The following is a 16,509-nucleotide window of genomic DNA, read 5'->3' as shown; positions in this document are numbered from 1 at the left end:
TCTGTAAAAGAATGTGACCTGTATCCTGATTACAAAAAAATATTTCCTTGGAAATGTCAATTATAAATCTCACAAAATATCTGAAATATGTTCCTTCTGAATTCTTTTGAGGAGGGTCTATAGTTTTGATGAAATTAACACTTAATTTTATATTTCAAGGTGTTTCCACTTTATTGCATGTACTGGTTTACAGCCTTTAAAACTTCTATTCAAGCTTGTTAACAGCTTTTTCTTTTCAGCAAAATGTTACATACCACTCCAAATGAACTGTCAATGTTGTCTTATTAGCAATTATCAGATAGAAATGATAGAAACTATAGTCCACAAAGCTTTTTATCACATGTTAATAGCAGAAAACAATGAGAATTTTAATCTCTCCACTCCCCAGGATATTTTTTCATTGCTTTTCAGAGTGGAAGGGAGGGAGGCAGGGGAAGAGAGACAGAGGAGAAACACTGATGTAAGAGAGATAGACAGATTGGTTGCCTTCCACATGCACCCCCATGGGGCTAGGGATCGATCCTGCAATCCAGGACGGGGAATCAAACCTTTCAGTGCAAGGGCTAATGCTCTAACCACTGAGTCCCATTGGCCAGAGCAAAGAACATTTGATTTTTATACTGCATACACAGTTTTGTTTTTGTAGTCTGTGGGGGTACAAACTTGACTTTCCCCACTGAGTTTATATTAATGGCAAGGACAATTAGCTGTTACTGTATTTCAACATTCTTAATCAATACCCAAGATTGTGATACAACCTGAGGATGGAAGTGTACCCCATGTATTTACATGAGCTAATAAGACTTGGCTCAACAATATTTTATAGAATGATTTAAAAATACTAATTATTTAAACTGCTGAATTTTTGTACTTTTTCTAAAAATGAAAAAGTTTTATTTATTAGAATAAATAGTTGAATGTTTTCTCAAACTACAGTCTCCCCTACCCAATCACTCCCTATTCCAAAGGACTCTGCCATTATTGGTACAGAGCTTATGATTATGAAATCCTACAGCAGATGCCCTGGCTAGTTTGGCTCAGTGGAGAGAGCTTTAGCCCTTGGACTGAAGGGTCCAGGGTTCAATTCCGGTCAAGGGCATGTACCTTGGTTGCAGACTCAATCCCTGGCCCTGGTCATGCCACATGCCATAGGCAACCAATTGATGTGTTTCTTTCACATTGATCTTTCTCTCTCTCCCCCATCCCTTCTACTTTCTCTAAAAAAATAAATAAATAAATGGGAAAATATATCCTTGGGTGAGGATTAACCAAAACAAACAAACAAATAAACAAAAATCATCCTACAGTAGAAATGGGAAGATGGTAAACATCTTGTTCACAATACAAATAATGTGCAACTGACATGTGAGGTCAAAGTGAATAAATATCTGTTTATTACCATTAGGGGAAGTATATTCCATTGCCTAAACTTTCTTCTTCTAGTGCTATATTACTCAATTGGATAACCTCCAACTGATAAAGATCAGCAGAAGGTCAAAAGCAAAAATAAAAAATGCAAAAGCTATTCATAACTGCTATATTTAAAACAAAAACCAGAAAGAAATGTGGCCTGTGTGAAAAAATGTTTATGCTCTAGAAGACAATGATTAAAACAGATGAGAAGACTGATTCTATCTGCAATAATGTAATTTTTGGATGTCTTAAAATTTTGACAAAGAGAGAAGCACTGAAAATGAAACAAAAATGATAGTAACTGCTCAGAAAGTGAAACCTATTAAATAAAGTTCCATAAAATAAGAATGAATAATCAAGGAGTTCTGGAAATTTTTCTCTTTTATCCCCATCCCTCATATTAACCTATTTTGCTGAAAAGAATGATGCTGGTTTAGCGCAGTGGATAGGGCATCAGCCTGTAGACTGAAGGGTCCTGGGTTTGATTCTGGTCAAGAGCACATGCTGGGATTGCGGGCTCAATCCCCGGTAGGGGGCGTGCAGGAGGCAGCCAATCAATGTTTCTCTTTCATCAATGATGTTTCTATCTCTCCCTCGCCCTTCCTCTCTGAAATCAATAAAAATATATTTTAAAAAAAAGAAAAAAAAGAATGATGCTGAACATCTGCTTGATAGGGCAAAAGACAATATACTAATGTTTGTTTGTTTTTCTCTGTTGTCAATTTTTTGACTGCTTCTCATATGAGAGCAGAATTAATATGAGGCTGTTAACTGCCCTAATTTTAAGTTAAGAATGAAAAGATCTGAAATTATTGCACTAGCTATCACATCTATTTAATATATATCAAACATGGTAATTGTTAGCACATGTAAATAAGACCTATGCATTTTCTATTTCTCAACAAAATAGGCTTCAGAGGGACCACATGGACTGCTTAATATGAACAGCAGTCACTGTGCACTGACATCTGGCACATAAAGTGAGAGGCATTAGCTATTGACTGAGGGACTAGCGGGGGATGGTAGGGAAGAAGGAAGGTGGGAGGGAAATAGAGAGGGAAAGAGGATGAGAGAGACAAAGGGAAGAGCAGGCAAAGCTGCACTGAAAGGCTATTATACTTCCACCTACATAGAAGAGCAACATATGCAGGGGTGTTTCTTTGGACAGATGTGGGTCAAGAGGGAAAAGATAGCTGTCCTGAAGTCATCTGAAATCCTGTCCAAGAGATTACACAAGAGGGCAATGTCATTTCTAAACTGAAATTGTATGTACTGCCTGAGTTTAACTACATCCTGTATCAGAGGAACAAGTTATCTCACTGAATAGATTTTAAAAGGACAGTAAAGGAGACAAAATTAAAGTTGACTTTTATGATTTCGTGAACTCATGAGTTCTATTTTTCAAGTATGGTTATACAGTTGAATTAACAAAGTGACCATAAATCTGCAAGAAATGCATTTAAAGAGTATTATATATTTAAAGTTTTCCCATTCTCCTATCTCTTGGCTTTCTATGAGTTAAGTGTTCACCACATTTGAGGTAAAAATGTCCTCAAAAGGAGGTAAGTTCCTAAAGGAAAGCTTGAACCAGCTGTATTCTAGAGTCTCGTTTTGTTTGCTCACCTTTGGACAAGTGATTTCAGTCTGCTGGATCATGATGAGAGCCGAAGCTATGAGAGCTCCTTGCCTCACATAGTTCACAGGGTCATTTGTCATTGGTTCTAGCAAATTAATTGCTTCCTGAAAGCATTAAAAAACAACAACCCTTAAATAAAGTTCATATAGCTGGGTTTACAAATTAGTTACGGCATTCTAAGTTAACTATCTTCATCTGACATTGTAATAACAAGTTAATTTAAGACAAACTGGATGCACAGTTCAGAACAGAGTATGCTTTAAGCTTCAATATAACTGATGGCATGTGAAAAGGAAGCTTGTAGAACACGACTGCTCCTGTTTTGAGGTAAAAGAGGTCAAAAAGAAAGAGAAAATGATTAATGTTTGATAAAGCACCCATTATTTCCTAGGCACAGTGGTAGGTATTTTATGGATGTTATCCTAGATAATCCTCTTAAACCTAAAAATAAAACAAAAACAAAATAACAATAGCAACACCAAATAATCTTTATAAACAAAGAAACTGAGAGTTAGAAATGTTAAGTAATTTGCCCAAAGTCACATAAGTAGCAAATTGAGGTCAGTCTGACTCCAAAACCTGTATTAAGTATCCAACTTCCTTCAAATACCAGGGTATGGCAATGTCTTAGGTAATTTTACAAGATGGGGTGGGAACAGGTGGAGGAAGTTAATGGGGGGACATCTGTAATACTTGCAACAATAAAGATAAAGTAAAACACAATCAACTAAAAAAAAAACCCCACTAAATCAAAACAAAAAACAAAGATAAACTTCTAAAACAAAAAAGAGTTTACTTGCTAGTAGCATGGTAAAAAATTTAAAAATAGGACTAGAATTGATTTCATGGTTATACTTCACAAGACCACATATAATGAATGGGACTTTCCAAACTGTTTACCAGGATTTCCTCAATATCATATCCTTCGGAATGTGATCAATACTATGAAAAAAGGATTTCTTGCTTAAATATGCCTGGGAGTTCCTGCATACTATATATTACCTCCTGTTACAGATTCAAATGTATATATCATATCAAAGGTTCTAGGAATGTACAAAAGCTCCAGGCACATAAAGTGATGTGGGATGTTAAAGAAACCACTGGAACTTTTGTTTTTCCCAGTATTTGTCCATAGTAATGTTACCAAGAACTCTTTTCCTCATATAGTAACTTATTAACACCCTGTAGAACATTAACATCCTTTGTTAAGTGCCACTTTTTAACATCCCTTATAAGGTTCTTAGGTATAAACCTGGAGGAAAAGAGAAAAGGGATTTACAAGATTATCAAATTTATTTCTTAATACGTATGCAATTTCTCAAATATTATTTCTTCCAAGGTCAAGGAAAGAAAGAATAAATTGAATTTTTTTTTTTTGGAAAATGACGTTAGATTTCTTTAGATGTGGATTTAAAGTTATATGCCACTTAATGTTGGGGATACATTCTGAGAAATGCGCAGTTAGGTGATTTCGTCATTGTGTGAACATCATAAAGAGCACTTACATTAAAGAGCAGATGGTATAGCCTGCTACTCTAATTGTATGTGCTGTACTTTCATATGACTGGCAGTGCAGTAGATTTGTTTATACCAGTGTCACCACGAACACAAGAGTAATGTGTGGCACACTTACTGATGGCAGTTACGACATCACTAGGTGATAGGAATTTTTCAGCTCCATTTTAATGTTAAGGACCCAAATATCAGTATATGATGCACGACTATATTTATTTGTTTTTAAAAATGAGAGTTAGCGTCAACCCATGAGCCACAGTTTGATTCCCAGTCAGGTCACATGCTCCAGTTGTGGGTTTGATCTCCAACAAGGGGCGTGCGGGAGGAAGACCATCAATTATTCTCTCTTATCACTGATGTTTCTATCTCCCTCTCACTTCCTCTCTCTGAAATCAATTAAAAAATATATATATTTAAAAAGGAGAGCTATTAACAATATTACACATACCAGATGTTTTCTTTCTCCCACTTCATTAAAAACTGTAATGACAGTGTGCAGAGTTTTTCAAACTCATATATTGTCAATATAGTTTATGAAGTAGTCATGATAAAAATATAACCAAATTTCCAACTTGCAAGTTAAAGACACTAACTTGGCTTTTGAGGTCTCCTATATAATAAAAGGCTAATATGCAAATCAACCAAACGGCAGAACGACTGGTGGCTATGACATGCACTGACCACCAGGGGGCAGACGCTCAATGCAGGAGCTGCCCCCTGGTGGTCAGTGCGCTCCCATAGAGGGAGCACCACTCAGCCAGAAGCCGGGCTCATGGCTGGTGAGCACAAAGGCAGTGGTGGGAGCCTCTCCCACCTCTGTGTCTGTGGCACTACTAAGGATGTCTGACCGACAGCTCCCGGACTGTGAGAGGGTGCAGGCCGGGCTGAGGGGACCCCCCGCCCCCGCACGGTTTTCATGCACCAGGCCTTTAGTGTGATATAACATCAAAGATATATTTTAGCATAAACAGATGTTTCAGGTTTTTAAGAAACAAAAATAACCAAAGCACCAAATTTCAGACATGTATTGATATGAAGATCATACAAACTAGAAGTAAAGCAGACTTGTATAAAATTTTTTAATTGAATTAACATATCAGATGCTGTGTCTCAAAGAAGATTTGCTCCAAGATATTAAGTTTAAAATAATCTGGAAAGAAAACAAAAGTCTAATTTACATTTAACTTATGAGGCTTGACATAAATGTCTATTAAAGACCTGAGGGGGGAAATACTTAGTAAGACATTTAACTTATATGAAGGCCAATTTCTATAAACTGCACTTTATATAACCAACGACATTTCTAATAAAAGTGAAGATTCATCTATATATATATAAAAGCCAAGCAACTGGAATGACCAGAACAACTGGTCGCTATGATGCACACTGCAGCTGACCAACCTCCCAGGGCCCCTCCCCCAGCCGCCCTCACCCACCCATGCACGAATTCGTGCACCGGGCCTCTAGTTCTCATATAAAAATTTCTCACCCAAAAGAAATGAAAACATTAAAAAAAAATTAAACTCCGTGAGGGCAGAGACCATGTCCAACTTGTTCACCATCAAATCCTTAAATGATCTTTCCTCTATCATTCATGTGACAAATATTTACTGAAAGTCTACTATGTGCCAGGTCTGACTTTAGATTCTAGCAGTGAACACACTGTTCCCAGGAACTTGACATTTCAGTGGAGAGGAGTCAGACAATCAATAAAATAGGTGTAAAAATATGTTAGGTGGTGATAAGTGCTATGAAGAAAAATAAAGCAGGGTAAGGAGAGAGAATTGAGGATACTGGAAGGGGATGTTGCCATAAATTTTTACACAATTCCTGCTACATGTAGTAAAAATGCCTATTTTAATCCCTAGCTTCAATTATGCTTTATATGGTTAGAAGAAGTTTTAGTATCTAAAAATAATACCCTTCTTAGAGAAAAAGTAAAGCAAATTAAAATTTAATTACTGAAGTCAATCAATAAATGAATAGCTATACTTTGTTTTATTTTAGTTTGAACAATAGATGGTAAAAAACTGACTTCTTCCCTCTGATGTAAAGACTCTGGTAGTATAATCTCTCTCTCTCTCTCTCTCTCTCTCTCTCTCTCTCTCTCTCACACACACACACACACACACACACACCTGCCAACCCTATTAAAAGAAAAGTTCACTAAGCTATGGGCATGTGTGTTATAAAAGATAAAATTTGATATGTTATTGCTGTGAAAAAAAGAACAAAACACAACACTTGTTATTTAAGCAATGACAATGCATTTCTTTATGAATCTCATGAATTGTGTTTTTAAATCATCAACTTGCCCAACCTAACTCTGTCACTTTGGAGGGCTTAACAAATATCAGGTTAAGTTCACGAGGAGAAAATAGGCAAATAGCAATAAAATAATTTGTTTAAAACCAAATCAACCCCAATAAATTCAATAAAAATTAAAACAACAAGAACAACAAAAAATCAAACCAAAGGAATAAAACTGAATTGGTGGCCTCATACGAGAACCTTGATTTCCACAATACTAATTCTGCAAATTAGACATGTAAAATAACCAAAGTCAACAGCATTTTTCCCACTACAGCCACCTGTATAATGTGGTAGTTTGTTCTTAAATGGCTTTGAGCCATCCAGAACAGTAAAGTAATGAAGTTCTGGGAAGCTTTGTGAGGCAAGTCTTACAGATCACACCACTCTTGTATTTTTACAGCTGTTACATAAACCTTTCTGTGAAGGAAAACAGTCTGGCGCCAGGAAAGAACTGATCCCATTGCTGTTGGGCTTTACCTTGTTTCCTGTACCAGCACAGCAGATGCCCAGGGCCATGGCAGCTCCATAACGCACATGAGGATTATAACTCTCTGACAACAATGAAACAACGCTGGGGCACTGTTCAGGGGTCCTGATAAGAAACAGAGGAAGTGAAGACAGTGTTATACATAACACATTTTAAATCAAGATGGGAGAATTTTAACCATTTTTTTAAAGTTATGAGAAACAATAGCTATATTTAACACAGAAATTAAAGAATTAAAAATCTACAGAATTAGAATTATTGATATTAGAAATCTATCTTCAATATTCAGAGAATATGTGCAAAGAAAGAGGAATGTATCAGTGATTCCTCAACCACAATTCCGCCTCACAGAATTAGTCATTCCTGGTGCCTCCTCCATAATCGGGACTAACCATGGGGACCTGAGGGGCGCACACTTCTTGCTCTACACCCATATTCTTATATTTCCTGCTTACTCTCTGTGTCTTGTTTCAGAAGACGTCATTTATAGAGATTCTAGGATGTTTCCAAAACTGCATGAAAGATTTAAATCCCCCAGCATTATCCTGGCTGAATATTAAACTAATAAATAATCTTTGATAATGAGAAAATTCTGATTTTTCTGTCTTTTATGTTGATAAGTAGAGAAATTGTTCTTTTGTCATCTTCGTATGTTTGCAAAAAAGAAACAGGACAACCTTGACTAATGAAGTCTCTGACCTCTAAACGACTCTTGTTATAGTGGTACCCTTGAGGGGTAGCAGGACAGGGGTAGTAACTAGAAGAAGAGAGTGTAAGGAGAGTTTATGGCAGGCTGGTAATGATCTTGAATTATGTACTAGTTATAAAGGTGTATTCAGCTGTGAAAATTCATCAAGTTGTAGGGCAATGATTATGAACACGTTTTCAGAAGTATATCACACTTCAATAAAGTTTGTTAAAAAAATACTATCCTGGACTGAAAGGTCCCAGGTTCGATTCTGGTCAGGGGCATGTGCCTTGGTTGCGGGCACATCCCCAGAGGGAGGTGTGCAGGAGGCAGCTGATCGATGTTTCTCTCCCATCGATGTTTCTAACTCTCTATCCCTCTCCCTTCCTCTCTGTAAAATCAATAAAATATATTTAAAAAAAAAAATACTATCCACATTTACATTTCAATAACATTTTAAACAAAGACTATCCCATTGTGAATGAAAGCAGTTACCACCTATAGACCAATTCAAATCTATAATTCAATGCTGGAATTGTTCTCTAGCCTTAAACTCCAGCTATTAGTAAATTCAAATTTCAAATGGAGCAGAGCCAAGGTTATGAAAACTGTCTATAAAAGTGGAATTTTGCTATAAGGGAAGGTTGGATTATTTCCCCCTATAATAGAGTCCATTAACCTTTCTTAAAAATGTTCTCAGTTTGACAAAGTTTCCTAGTATGAATAACTTGGAAATAATAATAACGGCAACAATATGGAATATACTAACAAGATCTGGGTTCTAGTCCTAGCTTTGTTAATTTTTTAAAACATGACATTAGGCAAGTCAATTACATTTTCCTTTCTGTAATTAGAGATAATTTTTTTCTCCTATTCTGCAGGAATAATATAAAAAACAAATGGGCAAATAACTAAAAATATGGTAATAGCATATGAACATTGAGATAAATAGTAAGTTATATAAGAGGAAGCCATGGAGTAAAAAACCCATATTTAAGTTCCTGTTTTGTCTACAAATAGTTGGGATAATTTAGATTAAGGTTCAATTAACCAAATACTTTGGGGTCCCTTTCCCCTGCAAAAAGGAATGGGAGTAGAAGTTCTATAAGGTCTGCTCCACTTAACAAAAATTCTATGGCTTCAATGAGAAATGTTCCTATGAAATAAAAATGAAATTTAAAGTAATATTACACCAAAAAGACTGTTGGACAGTTATTCTGCAACTGTAGTTGACAGCACCAGCATTTAACTTTTATTTAACTCCTATTAGGTTAGGAACTTAAAGCTCTGTCCATGGTTTGATACCCAAATTCTCGGACAAACAAGATTGCACACGTCTCAAGGGCCAAGAGCTGAGAGTGTCTTCTATATTTCCATAAATTATTAGCACAGTGCTAGGCACTAAAAATAAAATAATTTTTATTTTATTACTTAGTAAAAGACAAAGGGAGCCAAATTAAATTTATATTTAGAGACTTAACCAACAAGTATTTTCTACTAGCTTCAAAGCTTAATGGTTAACCACTGGGAAAAATAATCAAGCCCTTCAGTGTTCCTCTTCTCCCTTAATTTATAATTCAGCTAGATAATAAAAGAAGGTAGAGTTAACAAGTCCCTGTCAGTGTTACTTGATAAGGGCTGAGTGTCTCTGAATTTTATGTGCTTTGAAGTTCCCAGTAGGGAGAGCAAATATAGGTCTAGGGAAGGCTGCTTTTAAAAAGTACAATACACACTGGAACAGGTAACTAAGTTCTGATTTGTAATTTCAATAAAATTTCTTGGCTTGTAGCTAATAGTCATCTTGCCAACGTTACTATTTGTACAAACCTTCCACAGAGTAGGAATTGTGCAAGGGCATATGCACAAGTCATTGCCACATCATCCGACCATAAACTGCACATATGAATTCCATTCTTTCAACATACTGGCTATTAACTACCATTTTTTAATTGAATATTTTCTGCAACCTCAATGTTAAATCATATTAATAAATCAAGATGCTATCAAGAATATGGTGTCTTTGCTCAGCTGGTGTGGCTCAACAGTTGAGCATTGCCCCAGGAACCAAGAGGTCACCGGTTTGATTCCCAGTCAGGACACTTGCACAGGTTGCGGGCTCCAGCCCCAGTAGGGGCTATGCAGGAAGCAGCTGATCAATGATGTTTCTCTCTCATAGATGTTTCTATCTCTTTACCCCTCTCCCTTCCTAACTCTTAAAAAAAAATATGGTGCCTTTTTCTAATTTATCTTTTCCAGGGGAGCAAAAAGTACAGCAATATACATATATAGGCAGAAACACTGTTCTAAGAACCTGGGGTCCATCACAATGGGAATTTGGTGTGGCCATAAATCTCTGGTAGTCCCTTGGTAAAATTATGAATTTATAATTTTCATTAGGCAAGTACCACATGATTAACACAATGGTACAGGAATTAAGATTATCCTCTTCACCACTCCTGTCCTGGTTGGTGTGGCTCAGTTGGTTGAACATCATTCCATGCACTGAGAGGTACCAATTTGATTCCCGGTCAGGACAGGAGGCAGCAGATAGATGGTTCTTTCTCTCTCCCACTCTAAAATCAACAACAGACTCCAAATAATCTGAGTAGCACCCTAAATTTCTAAGTACCTACTGAATATCATTAACTAAATACATTACAAACACCTCAATTGACATACAGAAAAAGGAATAAGGAATACGCCTCCCTTAAATTGCTTCTCCCACCATGATCATTCATCTATATACCCAAGAAACTCACACCTTCAATCATTTTAATCCCTCACTCCCCACATCTAATCTGCTACCAAGTCAAGTGAAACCCTTAAATCTTGTTTCTGTTTCCATTGCAGGTTTCAGGCCCAGATCATCTCTTACTGGAAATAATACAGTGATTTCTTAAATTATCCTTCCTCCTCTTTTCCTCCTTGCCTTCAGCTGTGGTAGAGAGAACATGGGCTTGGAATTAGAAAGACCCAGATGTGAATGCTAGTGCAGACATTTATTAACAGAGTGGCAATCACTACATCTCTCTGAACCTTAACTGCTTTATCCATAAAATGATATCTGCTTTAGTTAATGCATGCTGGCGAGAGTTGGTGGTGTGGTATCTATAGAACAAAAGCCTAAGCGACCTTTACAGCAGAACCAGAACAAGTGGTCGCTATGATGCACACTGACCACCAGGGGGCAGATGCTCAACGCAGGAGTTGCCCCCTGGTGGTCAGTGTGCTCCCATAGGGGGAGTGCCACTCAGCCAGAAGCTGGGCTCATGGTTGGTGAGCGCAGCGGCGGTGGCAGGAGCCTCTCCTGCCTCCTCGGCTGGACTAAGGAGCAGCGAGCCGAGCAGTAAGGAGCAGCGAGCAGGCGGGCAGTAAGGAGCCCGGACTGTGAGAGGGTGCAGGCCAGACTGAGGGACTCCCCCCCCCCCCGCCCCCACCCAGTGCACGAATTTCGTGCACCGGGCCTCTAGTAGTATAACACTATACTATAATCACTGAAATCTAGACATATAACTGAACTTGTCTTTGGGTCAGAACCAGAATTTGGTTACTAGTATGCTATAGTTTGGACTCTTATTTTGGCATACAGAACACTTAGCCCCTTGTTTTTTAAGCAAGGACAGAATATTACAGGGGAAACAGATTCACAGCAAAGTGCTTATCATAAATGCATCTTAAAACTACATTTTACTAGTACTTTATGATCCTCACTTGTTAAAAATTATACTTAGACTAGGGCATTGACAACTTCATGAGATTTAGGAAAAAGAATGTTGCCTGGAACACAAACACTGGGAGCTTTACCTAGTTGATTACCATAAAGACTAAAATAGGTTGTGAGGGCTATAAACTCAAAAGCACATAAAAAATTCTTGTAGATTTCTCAGTCAAATAACAGTTCCAACTCTGAAACATTCTTCAGGAAAGTGTTAAGGAAGGACACATTCTTTAATAAATTAGCTTAGACATTTAATCTCCTCAAAAGTACAAACCATAATATTCTTTGTTTACTTCCATTTTTCAGCAGGTAGCTCTAAAAGGACAATAGAATCTTTCTAAGCAATGATCAGAATGCAAACATTTACTTGCATGTACTAGTATATGTGAAACTTTAAAAAAGTAATGGTTAATAAATGAATAGAAGGTAAAATCATGTCATCATCATTTTGCAACTTGGAATGAATTAATGGATCTCAATGATCAATGACTACAAACTTCATAAAATAAGAAACAATTAGACCTTATTGTACATTGTTAGCCCTACCTCTCCAAAGAGAGAGGAGAGAGAAATTGAACCAACTATCAATTTAAAGAAAATACAGAAGACCAACATACACATATTATACATAAGGTTGCAATCAGCAAAATCCATACTGTGGGAAATGACAGTAATGATGACATGGTTTCTTCAACAAACTGCAAGGAGTGGGGAAGAGAGAGGGGCAAGGAAAGGCAAGAGAAGGAAAGATACCTATAAAATAAAATAAAAAAAATACACCAAGTCTTTAATTTCATTAGACGCTCTTTCAGTCACCCTAATAAAAGGGTAATATGCAAATTAACCATCACTACATCACAAAGATGGCGGTGCCCAGTCCTCTCAGCCGCGCTGGAATCCCCCAGTCCCGGGGGGGGTGGGGGGGGAGAGGGAGGCGGAGCCGGCTGCTGAGAGTGGGCAGTGTGAGCAGCTTGGTGGAATGCTTGCTTCGTTGCCACGGTGACGAGGCAAGTGTTCCACCCTGGCTGCAGAGGACCTCTGGGCCGTGGAGAGCTTCTGGGCAGTGGGTGCGGAGCGGCCAGGCCCCGCAGAGAGCTACTGGCACACAGTTTCGTGCGCAGGGCTACTAGTTTTAAATAATTCTGACACTCCTTAAATCTTAGCTTTTCTATATAAACAGTTATCTCTTAGATAATATTATTATTGGTGGGAAACCCTCTGTGTCCCCACAGATTTCTAGTGGAAGTGGTCTTGTGGTGTCATGAGAAAAGGAATTTGCTGAGACTGACACAGGAGAATGAGTGGCATTTATTTGAGTGGAATTAAACCCCTGAGTTTCCAAGGGCTCCTCTCCCTCTGTCCTGCCATGGATGAAGTGTAGCTGTGTCTTTAGCAGAGCTAGGATTATTGCCGTTTGCTCAAAGTTTCTGTTCTGTTTTTGCACAGTCCAATCAAGCATCAGGCTAGCTTCACTTGTGTTCCCAGCTGCAGTTCATTAGTCCATTGCATGTGGGGTCTACATGGCCATGGGCCATGCGACTTCTAGGAACACAGACGAATGCAAGGAAGCAGGAGGCCTTGTTGAAGTGAGCTAATCTTAGCTCTACCCTGTCTGTATTATAATTATCAATATACCAGAGGGTCCGGTGCAAGAAATTCGTGCACTGGTGTGTGTGTGTGTGTGTGTGTGTGTGTGTGTGTTTTTCCTCAGCCCAGCCTGCACCCTTTAGCACTCCGGGATCCCTTGCTCCTTACCGCCCACCTGCTTGCTATTCCTTAGCGCTGCCGTGGAGACGGGAGCCCGGCTATTCCTGCACTCGCCAGCCGTGAGCCCGGCTATTCCTGCACTCGCCAGCCGTGAGCCCGGCTTCTGGCTGAGAGGCACTACCCCCTATGGGAGCGCACTGACCACCAGGGGGCAGCTCCTGCATTGAGTGTCTGCCCCCTGGTGGTCAGTGCACATCATTGCGACCCGTCGTTCTGGTTGTTCCCGCCGTAATGGTCGCTTAGGCTTTTATATATAGACTAGAGGCCCAATGCATGAAATTTGTGCAAGAGTAGGCCTTCCTTCTCCCGGCTGCTGGCACTGGCTTCCCTTTGGCACCCGGGACCCAGGCTTTCCTCTGGCAGCCGGCAGGCACCCGCGATCCCGGCTTCCCTTGCAGCCTTGGCTTCATCCAGAAGGTTGTCTGGTCTAATTAGCATATTATGCTTTTATTATTATAGATTTGTTTGTATCACCATAAGCTTATAAATTACATACGGGTAGAAAATGTTTACCTTGTTCATCTCCACAGCAAACAGAACTAAACGAATACTTCACAAATGAATGAATATGTAAGGGACAAAATGTGCACATTGTTAAAAATTTCTTGATGGTTGGTGCTTGAGAGGTAAAAAAATATCCTTGGCTCAGATATCAGTTGTCCTCCTAGGCCTATAAAAGATAGTAGACTATCTTTTAAAGTCAAAGATAGTGCCCTAGCTGGTTTGGCTCAGCGGATGGAGCGTCGGCCTTCGGACTCAAGGGTTCCGGGTTCGATTCCAGTCAAGGGCATGTACCTGGGTTTCGGGCACATCCCCAGTAGGGGGCGTGCAAGAGGCAGCTGAATCGATGTTTCTAACTCGCTATCCCTCTCCCTTCCTCTTGTAAAAATATCAATAAAATATATTTAAAAAATAAAAATAAAGTCAAAGAATTTGTTCAATAAATTAAAAAAGCATCAGAAAATTCAGTATTTTAGAAAAAACGCACCAATTAAATTTTTTAGTTATTGTTAAATTAGAGTCTGAATCTCACCTTTAAGCTACTTTAATTAAAATTTATCTGGAGTTCTTGGTAAATGAGAAATTCCACACAAATGAAGTTTTCACATATTTGAAATGTTATTCGACCTTTAAGAACAACACTTTATATCATTTTGAAAGGAAATATTTTTTAAAATGCATGTTACAGCCCAGACTGTGTGCTCAGTGGTTGAGCATCGACCCATGAATCAGGAGGAGACCAGTTTGATTCCTGGTCAGAGAACATGCCTGGGTTTTGGGCTTGATCTCCAGTAGGGGGCGTGCATGAGGCAGCCAAATCAATAATTCTCTTATCATTGATGTTTCTATCTCTCTCTCCCTCTTCCTTCCTCTCTCTGAAACAAATAAAAATATATTAAAAATAAATAAAATGTATGTCACATATTCCTGCCATACAAAAAAGCTGAAGATGATTTAACCTTTCAAGTGTGGTAATTACCACTATGACATCAATTATTTTATCACATATCGTTGTGGAAGGCTGAGTAATATGAGAGCTATAAGTCTCTATTCTGAGTAGACCTACATACCTATACTTTTTAATTCCTGTTTTTTTCAGTTGACTCTGTCTGCCATTATTAAAGTGCTTGTCCAATTTTTAATTTGTTATTCTCCTCTGGACTTGGCAGGGAAACATGTGTATTAAAACTGTCTCAAGAGTGAATTTATCACTGAACATTCTTTTGTAATATTTAGATTTACCACCATGTGCAAATGTTATTTTCACTAAGGAGGGGAAGAGATAGTTTTTGTGTGTGCATACAGCAAAAAAGATCTGGAGTAGGGACTTACAAACTGCCTTCTATCTAATACGAATGAGGTTTTAGAGCATGATTTAGTTATTTGCCAACTGAGATATTTGCCTACCCTTTTATTTATCTCTTTATTATTCTGCTTTCTTTGATTCTCAACTATGCTTCTAATAATTCGGGGTTGCCAAATAAGTGGTTGTAATAATTAGTTATGCTCCTTAGCCATTAAACTAAAAAAATTAAGAATAATCTAAGTACTGCCCTAGCTGGTTTGGCTCAGTGGATAAAGCGTCGGCCTGCGGACTGAGGGGTTCTGGGTTCAATTCCGGTCGGGGGCACATGCCTGGGTTGTGGGCTCAGTCCCCGGTGGGGGGCGTGCAGGAAGCGGCCAATCAGTGATTCTCTCTCATCATTGCTGTTTCTCTCTCTCTCTCTCTCTCTCTCTCTCTCTCTCTCTCTCTGTCTTCCTCTTGGAAATCAATTAAAAAAATATATATATATAAAAAGAATAATCTAAGTACCAATTTTAAGTACTTTCAGTTAAGATTCCTTTAAAAAAGTGAGTGAATGTGTGTGGGAGGGGTTAGTATTGACAAAGTATAATAATAATAATAATAATGGTTAGTATTTTATAATATACAGAATATTTATAAAAATTTGATCTATAAACACAAATAATGAAGGTTTACTTCATACAAGTCTTTTCATTGAATACATTGGTGCTGCTATTTCAATATGATGCCATTTGTTTTGCAAACCTCTATCTACCCGTGTAAGCACAGAGGCCAAAATGTAATTTCATAATAAAACAGTATTTAAAAAATATTTCCATATTCCTAAAGACAAATTCTGGCACACTAAATCCATCTGATTGTTCTTGAGTATTATTTTATTTGTTTTTACCTCAAATTCTTAGCAAATATTTTTTCTAAAATATTGAATTTTGAGTTTTAAAAAAGTAGCAAATATTTAATAAAATCTGAAGTGCTCAGTAGAACTGAAATGAACCAAGTATTTTCCAGTAACTACCACACAAACTAAGAAATATAATTTGAAACAGTAAAAGGGTATAAGTACTACCAGTAATCAAAGTAATTAAATAATTTTAAAATACAAGTGACCTATGATGATCTTTTAAAAAAGGAAACTGAAAATGCTGAAGTTCTAGTATGAGAAACT

General features: G+C 37.9%; 1 protein-coding gene across 3 annotated transcripts in view; it reads right to left on the bottom strand.

Moving 5' to 3' along the window:
* Positions 1-16,509, bottom strand: part of PSMD1 (proteasome 26S subunit, non-ATPase 1) — an 84,862-nt gene that overhangs the window by 17,189 nt on the left and 51,164 nt on the right. For all 3 annotated transcript variants that reach the window (XM_006082631.3, XM_023762288.1, XM_023762290.1), the window contains 2 exons: positions 7,355-7,469; positions 3,037-3,153 (listed from right to left, as the gene is read on the bottom strand). In XM_006082631.3, coding sequence (XP_006082693.1) covers positions 3,037-3,153; positions 7,355-7,469 — 232 coding nt within the window. The remainder of the gene's footprint in view (positions 1-3,036; positions 3,154-7,354; positions 7,470-16,509) is intronic.

This window comes from Myotis lucifugus, unplaced genomic scaffold (assembly GCF_000147115.1).
Source record: "Myotis lucifugus unplaced genomic scaffold, Myoluc2.0 scaffold_3, whole genome shotgun sequence".
Lineage (NCBI taxonomy): Eukaryota > Metazoa > Chordata > Mammalia > Chiroptera > Vespertilionidae > Myotis > Myotis lucifugus.
Note: the sequence above shows the minus strand (reverse complement) of the source record. Positions and strands in the feature narration are given on the sequence as shown.